We start from the raw sequence: 9,452 nt of genomic DNA, 5'->3' as shown, positions 1-9,452 counted from the left end.
ACGTTGCCGGATCCTTTGAGTTTAGATTGCTATAAATATAACGTTTATCTAAGCGGAGGAATCTAAAACAAATCTATGTTGTGAACCGCCTAACAAAAACGCCTATTAAACAATATGCCTAATTTTGTTGTTGTCAATGCTTTAAAAATATATATAATTTTTGAATTTACACCGAACGTTCAGTTTCGTCAAAAGCAACTAAGGTCAAATCAGACTGCGTCGGAAAAAAATTAAACATGTTTAATGTTCTCCCGACGACGACCTAAAAACGACGCCCGACGGGATTTAACTCAGACAGCACCGACGAAGATGTTTCGCCGGGCCTCGTCGTACGACGCAGTCTGAGATGGCCTTTACGCAGCCCGATACCGGCATCCATTCCAGAATATCTGAACTTGATATTGATCTTCTTAAGCCCAAAATGAATAAACGACAGTTAGACCTGATAATTTATAATGCTTAATTACGGCCAAAGCTCATTGATACAATAGTTTTAATTGAATTCTGCTTTAATTGTCTATTGTCTAATGCAATATTATTTCTAAAACAAACATTATTGCTATCAACAATTTATATTTCGGTACAAAGAGTATGACAATTATACGAATATAATTGTATGCACGTCATTAACGGGTAGTGAGTCAATTTAAATTCAATCATTAAAAAAACAATAATGACGGACGAAAATGGAACTCAAAAGAAAGACATTAAAATAGGTTGTAAGTTCCACTCAAAAGTAGCATCATGGGAATCAAGGGTTGGGTTGGACTGCTGTGCCACACGTCAAGAATATAAACCATTGTTATTTCGTAATGAACCTGTCTGTGCTGACGACGTGTGTCAAGATGTAATTGAACATTATCGACTCCCAAAGTTATTGCTATCATATTAAATTTATTATTCTGTTATGATAATTATTGTTGTTTATTTACAGGAAAAAGACATTTGTTAGAATCCAAGCCCAGCATGGTGGTGATCGAAGGGAATGTGAACACAAAATCAACACCAAAGTTTGATCCATTGCACCGTGATCTCTTATGTTCTACAAGCGCGAACCAAGGGCCTAGTAAACCATCAGTTATGCCGAAAAAAGAGTTCTCGATTGATCAAACCAGGTATGAAAGTAAATCAAGAAAAAGCAAACCCCTACGAACTCAATCGTCTGTTCAGAAATATTTCCCACATTTGGGAGAATCCGTCGAATTACAGAGTGACAAATCTAGGCCTACATTAGAGGACAATAACATTTGGTGGAGAGGGACTCCGCCACAATCCAGAACAAAAGTTCGTACCAGTCGATATCATAGGAGTACAACAGCGCCACCAAGGTTGAACAGAAGTTTTGAGGATGACAGTATAGACTTGAACGCGATTGATTTAGTTTCAATCGCAAATGAACAAGAATATCAATCGATGTCGACTGAACGACATAGATGTGTGAACAGGACTATGCGCTGTCATAGTGCTAAGACAATGTGTCCAGACATTTCAACGTCATCTAACATTGACCCGGGCATTGACCCTTGTTATTATTCCGAAATCATACGAAGAAAACCATGCGTTCGGGAATCTTCGGTAACGCGTCAGCGAACGTCGAACAAAATGAATGCCTTGTCGATGGAATGGTGCGACGTTCTTGGGCCTAAACATTGTTTTAATTGCGATAAAGTTCATAAACGTAAATATTACGGAGCGTGGAACGAATCGAATTACGAAACGATAGGAATTAATACAGAAAACCTCTCGGCTCTTACGTTAGTAGAACGACTTTTACCCGATATGGATTCTAGAGATATACAACATAACATAGCCGACGGGAATATCGCTAGGGGTGAGTTAAACCGCGAAAAGTTATCAGAGCGACGTAAGAGCACCATTGATATGGAAGAAAGTCAACCGCCGACGGCATCGCGTCGCCGTAGAATAAGTGCGTTCGGTGTACCAGACGGACTTGGATTCTTTTTAAACTTCTCTGATCTTCGCTCACAAATAATGGAAGAAGAGAAAAAGAAAAAGGCCCGGAAAGGTGTTACATTTGATGTTACGGAATACATAACGATACCTAGTGCTGAAGTTGACATTGAGGTGGTTGACAATAAGGACAAACATTACGCAAACTATTTCGCACCCCCTCTACTGTCGAGATCGGCTGTGGGTCCACCGCCAAGCTTTTACGCCGGTAGTGACAGTAGTTATCAGCTTCCGCGGGCTCCTACTATAACTCACCTTCGTCAGCGGGCAAGTGATGCAATGGTTGAAATGGAAGCGGCCAGTGTGGTTAAATTTGGCGGAATCGACGATGGGAATAACGGTAAACAGAATGACGTCACTGAAAGTGCAGACGATCCCCAATCATCTTAAATATCAATTAATCAAAATCAATTTATTCCATAAAAATAAGGATATGTACAAATATGGAATGGAAAAGGGAACTCAAAATAAGCAAACTTTTAAGCCGAGATCCTTAAAAAAACAATAAAGTAATAAGAAGTTATGTGGACATGAATTACATATTATACTTTAATCGATTATTTATTTATCAATTATAAAACACTGTAAATATCTCCATAATTTATTTTATACTATAGGCCTATAAACAAATTAATGCTGTATTCAGAATTGTCATTTTCGATCGTGAGTGAAAACAGAAAAATAAACTTGAATCATACTTTATATAAATCTCTGTCTACACTATCAAACTAGTTTGACAAAAAAAGTGTGACGTGCCCAAATATGGTAGTGATATGCTTAAATATGGTAGTGATATGACATCATCATGTCCATGGGCACATCACATTGTTTTGTCACATAAAGTTTGGTAGTGTAGACAGAGCCTTACGTGTGTTACTTGTAACTGCGAGGTCCAACCCACATAATTTAATTACAGTACGCCATTACACATTATGTGCCGGCGTACACTAACGTCTTTATTTATATTTAAAGATGTATTGTCCCCCAAAAACACAAAAAATTATAAATAATAAAATCCGACTTTGAATAGGCTATTTTCCAGTTTTAATAAAGTTATTCACTTCTATATATAAAATATTATTTCACTTATAAAACGACAAAATAAACTGTTTATTTTAACCAAAAAACTCGTTGTCTGACAGACAATTTAAGTTCTCTTTGCTTTAAATTACATTTTTTCAGGTAAATATTTTCTTTTTCGATCCAGTTTTTGGTCAAATGAATAACTATTATGCGACATTATTTGTTCATGGGGGACAATATATCTTTAATGACCTTTACTATGCCATACTATACCATGCCAACACTTCTCTCAATCGGTACACACTTGTCATGATTTTGGCGAGGAAAACATAAAACAAACGAGTTGATATCGCCGACTAGGTTGGTCACCTAAATAACGTCTATCTACATAGAGATATGTATTCATTGAAAGAATGTAGCTATCATCAGAGATAACATTATCATGTATCATAATTCTGTTGCTACTCTTTTTAATTATATTATCAGATATGATACCTTTTAAAATCATGTTATCAAGGCCGGTGGTAGCAACATGGGTATTTCATGTCAATGAAATATATTTAATATTGACTTACAAACTTTGATAAGCAGTTTTGAGAACATGGTGATGACACATGTTATATAGCACATATAACTCACCTCATGAACTAATTAAGTGTACTTAAGTGTACCTCCTCAGAAGATAATGGGGGTGGGGTGAGGATGTGAGTCTACAGCGTTTTCGATAACTATATAATAATATTATAATTAATAATATCATAATTAAATTTAAATTTCATCAACGAAGACGTTTAAGATAATTATTCTTAAACTCTAAAACTATAAACTCTTCCTTGTATTGTTTAAGACCTTCTGTTATAAAAAAAAAACATCTATCTAATTATTAACGGCGTCTAATGCTGTAATATCAATAGCAGGCCTAACCTGTTATACTAGTAATACATTAATAATACCTTTTTTATTTGAAAATGCTTGAACCCGCTGACTTATGACATAATTAAAACACTAGTGACAATTCAAACATGTATCCATTATTATGATTTACAATTTTTTCTGTCATTCGCTAATAAAGATCATTTATAATGCGTGGTGTTTGGTCAACGATGCTTCTCATATTAATTTTTTCGGCTAATGATAGAATCATATCTAATAATGTTTGTACTACAAGCAAACAGATAACATATAAAACTCATTAGTATTTGATACATTTAAACAGCAGTTGAAACATTATCTTGTACATAGCGAGGTTGTTGAGCTGGCAACTAAGCAACTTGCGTGTGTGGTTTCGTCGTGGTGCAAGATATTCTAGCCAACCGGGCCGGTTTGCTACAAATAACTTCAGGGTTGTGCTCTTCGAGAGGGCTACGTAATGATAGGCAGCTAGTTATTTTATCAAAATTAAAATAGCTAAACTGAAAGACGGGATATGTTACACGTCGAAACTTAAATTACGTTAGGCCTACACGAGTGATTTAAACTAACGCGTACAGATGACGTCATCAGGAGGACAACCCGTGCAACTTTGGCAACCGAAGACATTATCAATGCTGGTAAGTAGGCTATGTACTTATTGTGTGCTGGCTAGTTGATACACTGATATACTAATACTTGTGTGCTTTATAAATTAATAGACTTAATTACATTCAAATTACATTTGAGTACGCATCCACAAACGTGGCAGTCCTACTCTATTATGACCTACTTACAGTTTGGGGAAAATCAATTTGTTACGTCATAACATTTGATAATTAAGATTGACTAATATTGATTTTGGTTACGTTAGTGCAAAATACAAGCGAACACTTCAAAGACAATTTACAGAATGCGAACGTATCGTGATTCTATAATTAACAATCAAACTATGCCTGTGTCTACACTATCAAGCTAGTTTGACAAAAAAAGTGTGATCTGCCCAAATATGGTAGTGATATGACATCATCATGTCCATATATGGGCACATCTCAGTTTTATAGTGTAGACAGAGCTTAAACCTTCATGCATGGGTCCAGTGGTTTGAACATTGATATATTTTATAAAAGTTAAGTGTGTTTTATAGAATAAAGTTTTGCTAACAGGGAAATTCAGATAAGCATACGGTATCCACAAAATCAAACGTACCACCATAAGTAACAGTGTGCCAGTGGCGACTAAACAAGTCTTAAGCTCTGTCTACACTATCAAACTTTATGTGACAAAACAATGTGATGTATCCATATATGGACATGATGATGTCATATCACCACCATATTTGACCATACCACCATTTTGTCACATCACACTTTCTTGTCAAACTAGTTTGATAGTGTAGACAGAGCTTTAACTGGAGTATTTTCAGATTGCAAAAATAATGTTGTAGATTTTAGGATGGTTTCAAAGAGGCTTGATTAATTCAGACATAGCATGACTTACGTTAACGGTATTCATAAACACCATGCCGAAAGCTTATACCATGCAAGGCAACAGGAACAAAACGTAGTCTGCAGCTAAATACGGCAACATTCTTATAGTCAGATAGGTGATTGCCAACCTAATAATATTTCTGTCACCGTCAGATTATATCATCTTTACGTTTTACACCTGCAACGTATGTAAATTTAACATGCCGTGGAGCGCCAATGAAATCTATATTCATTTTAATTTGCATTATACCATAATATATTGGAAACACAGTGTACAGTGGTGGATCCAGGATTTTGAAATTACACCAAGGCCTAAAAATGGTGAAATGAAGGGCTGAGCTTAATTTGATGTCCTATCTTTTGCATTACAATTTGCGACATTTAGGAATGTCCATTGGATCCACTCCTGATTAAGCCTAAATTCATTTATGGCAACAAAATTACCACTGCTCTTCACAAACCTCAACTAATTATATTTACCATGCATAATATGGTGTTGATTTGCAAATATTTTTAGTGAAACTTATTTGAAATAAAGATAATACGATGTGGTTATCTAGATAGGTATGGTGATTATTAGATAAGTTTACACGTGTTTTGATCCTATCGCATTGATATACTCAGTTTATTCCATCGTCATCTGTTAAAATACTTCAATGAGTTGGCGATTATGTCCATAGGGTTAATATTATATACATTGGTAATGTTTAATATGCTAAATATTAACTTCGGTAACATATCATTATGGGCGGCCGTTGGTGCCAAATTGTCAACACAGTCCCGAGTTTAAAGTATGGATTGAGGCGACTTTATTTAATGTAAAATAGTCTCTATGTGCTCTGGACTCAGATGTTACACTTTTCAAGAAGATATTAAAAAACGATATGAATTTTGTAAACGAATTAAATGTATTGTGTTCAATTAATCTCGTAACAATAAAAACAGAATAAAAAAAATTAACATCTTCCTTTATCGGGTTTTTTTTTTATTGGTTCGACATAATTTTCATTCAAAATTTTAAAATCAAGAAAAATAAGAGCAGTCTAAATATAGTGCATTAGAAGTCTTCAATACATTGAAGGAATTCACTTTTTAAACGAAACAATACAATTTTCGGCCGTTACCATTATCGCTTCTTTTTTAAAAATTTCATACGCATCCAACAGCGAGCATAAACTCGCCAATTACAGGATGGATAAACTATTTTATAATTTATCGTACTAAGTCTCATTTGAAGCTTAGGGAGTGGAGTTGAAAGAGTCGTGAGTTACAACCCCGGCAGTAAGTCAGAATTGAACCCTGACACTAGGTCAGGATTGAACCCTGACACTAGGTCAGGATTGAACACTGGACCCCGGGGTTGCAAGCATGTGTTAACCACCAAGCTACAGCTCCACTACTATATTATTTTGTGCTCATATTTGAACAATTATAATAAACATGTTATCTTGTCATCGATCAGTCAAGAGCGTCAGTCATAATGCTAATATTTTGTTGAACTGACATATTGACATTAAATCCATTTGACATTATGTTTCCTTGGAAGCAACATGTTCTATGATCGCTAGCGTGAATTCAAATTTGTTTAGCAGGTAAGTTTCCAAACATATTTTGAAACTTTAAGCTCTGTCTACACTATCAAACTAGTTTGACAAAACAAGTGTGATGTGCCAAAATATAGTAGTGATATGTTCAAATATGGTAGTGATATGCCATCATCATGTCCATTATGGGCACATCACTTTTTTTGTCATACAAAGTTTGATAGTGTAGACATAGATTTAAGCTCTGTCTACACTATCAAACTAGTTTAACAAAAAAAGTGTGATATGCCCATATATGGTAGTGATAAGCCATCATCATGTCCATGGGCACATCACATTTTTTTGTTTGATATTGATAGATTTAAGCTGTGTCTACACTATCGAACTAGTTTCACAAAAAAGGGTGATGTGCCCATAGTGGTATGCTTAAATAAGTTTGATAGCGTAGACAGAGCTTGATGTTTTAAAACTGAATTATCTGTAATCGTAATTTACCTGTGTAAAACATGTGTTGACTGTAAACAACAGAAACTCGACATCAACAGGCTATGATACATTGTTAGTCTCAAACCGTAATTAATGTCATCATATGCATGGGCACATTTATTGTGAGCAGGTATCACTTTCTCTGTTGACACATTGCTAACTTTAATAATATTTTGTCTTTGAGTAGGTCTAGTAAATTATTATTGTTCTTTTTAAATGACACCATGCAGACACATTACGAATGAACATAACACGAAAACAGGCTTTAATTTTATACTAAAGCCTGTTTCCACTAAAGCTCTGTCTACACTATCAAACTAGTTTGACGACAAAAAAAAGTGTGATGTGCCCAAATATGGTAGTGATATGATTAAATATGGTAGTGATATGGCATCATCATGTCCATATATGGGCACATCACATTTTTTTGTAACATAAATTTTCCATCTACTTTTTATGACGCGAAAACAGTGCGCGTGGTGATTGGTGTTTGATTCGCGCGAACTATTGCCATGAAAACTTAAAGAGCCGGCCATTCGTACAATATATATCATAATATCATTGGTAATTTTATGATACAAACTTTAAACAGGTATATTCATGAAATAAGTTGGAAAGCATGAATAAAAAAAAATATAACTGAAGTCAAAATAATATGTTATTTTTGTGCATGTTCGTTGCTTATATAATTTGATTTCTTTTGTATTATTTATTTTCGTCTGCAAGCTGATCGATGGCAGCTAGAATTTGAATATGCTTTTACTCCGGGTGCAGTATTATGAAATTTCCGTCTTGTCGCTATCAATCATACACATATTAAATTGTTTTCTTACTTAGTGCATAAGCTACGCATGACCATAAACGCTAATTTCCACCAAACGTTTTGTTCAAGAAACGTCATTTCCAGGCCCGATAAAACCATCATTACCGTTTCATGGCCAACTGGTTGTTTCTCTGTTTTATTTTATCCACGTAATTCACGCATTATGATGACGTGCGCGTCAAATAGTGGACTCACGTATTAAATAGTCGAATCAAATTTTTAGTAATCTATCTATCTACCGTGTCATGGCCAACTGGTTGTTTCTCTGTCTTATTTTATTCACGTGAACAGACGTTGATTTTGCAATGGTTTAACAAGCGTGCTTGACATTTTAAACGAAGGGAGAATGAATATAGGACTATGGAATATTGCATTTAATATTATAAAAGATAATAAGACGACGTATCGAACTTTGTACGATAAGATCCAGCCGAAAGCTCAAGAAATTAAAAAAGTGAAAGGTAGGCCTATATAAATACAAATCTAATATTGGATGTTAATGTCTCAAGCCTATCAAAAAGAACATAAATATTCCAGTAGAAAAAATCTGAAGTGCTAAATTGAAAACATTAGTCAAGTCAGTTAAAATAATTATTAAAATGGAGAAATTAAATTACCAATCGTTTCTTATAATGTAATTCCACGAAGAAGAATTCTTTCATAGTACACTCAGCACCGACTATCTCAATGCGCATGTCCATAAATTGTTTTATTTTCGCGGAAGGCCGAGAACGTCACTTGTTTTAAAATCGATTGAAAGTGAAGCAAGACCAGGCATTTTGTATAAGATAGTGTATCTAAACACACTGGCGTGATTTCTGCTGGCGTATTATTCCAATGTTCAATGTAGGCCTCTGTATCTTGGCCTGTACGAGTGCGATGCAGAAAAGGGCGGGTAAGATTTGCTTTTTTACACCTCAAATTATAAATTTTGATATATTGTATTGATTTATCTTTGATATATAATTAATCGGACATATTTCATCCAGTAAATTCACGCATTGTCTTGACATGCGCGGCAAATTGGACTAAAGCTCTGTCTACACTATCAAATTAGTCTGACAAAAAAAATTGTGATATGCCCAAATATGGTAGTGATATGCTTAAATATGGTAGTGATATGACATCATCATGTCCATATATGAGCACATCACATTTTTGACACATAAAGTTTGACAGTGTAGACAGAATTTACGTGTAAAATAG

General features: G+C 34.8%; 2 protein-coding genes across 2 annotated transcripts in view; both read left to right on the top strand.

Moving 5' to 3' along the window:
* Positions 1 to 937: 937 nt before the first annotated feature.
* Positions 938 to 2,595, top strand: LOC144858276 (uncharacterized). The gene has a single exon (XM_078714656.1). It carries the CDS (start codon positions 967 to 969, stop codon positions 2,359 to 2,361), a length of 1,395 nt encoding a protein of 464 aa, XP_078570782.1. The 5' UTR covers positions 938 to 966; the 3' UTR covers positions 2,362 to 2,595.
* A 6,461-nt stretch (positions 2,596 to 9,056) lies between these two features.
* Positions 9,057 to 9,452, top strand: part of LOC144849151 (uncharacterized) — a 4,075-nt gene continuing 3,679 nt past the window's right edge. The window contains exon 1 of the mRNA XM_078706175.1: positions 9,057 to 9,141. The gene's annotated coding sequence lies outside the window, so the exon portion shown is untranslated. The remainder of the gene's footprint in view (positions 9,142 to 9,452) is intronic.

The sequence above is a fragment of the Antedon bifida genome, chromosome 1, assembly GCF_963402885.1.
Source record: "Antedon bifida chromosome 1, ecAntBifi1.1, whole genome shotgun sequence".
NCBI lineage: Eukaryota > Metazoa > Echinodermata > Crinoidea > Comatulida > Antedonidae > Antedon > Antedon bifida.
Note: the sequence above shows the minus strand (reverse complement) of the source record. Positions and strands in the feature narration are given on the sequence as shown.

Coding starts and splice junctions, on each gene's coding strand:
- LOC144858276 (XM_078714656.1), top strand. CDS start 967: ATGGTGGTGATCGAAGGGAATGTGAACACAAAATCAACACCAAAGTTT.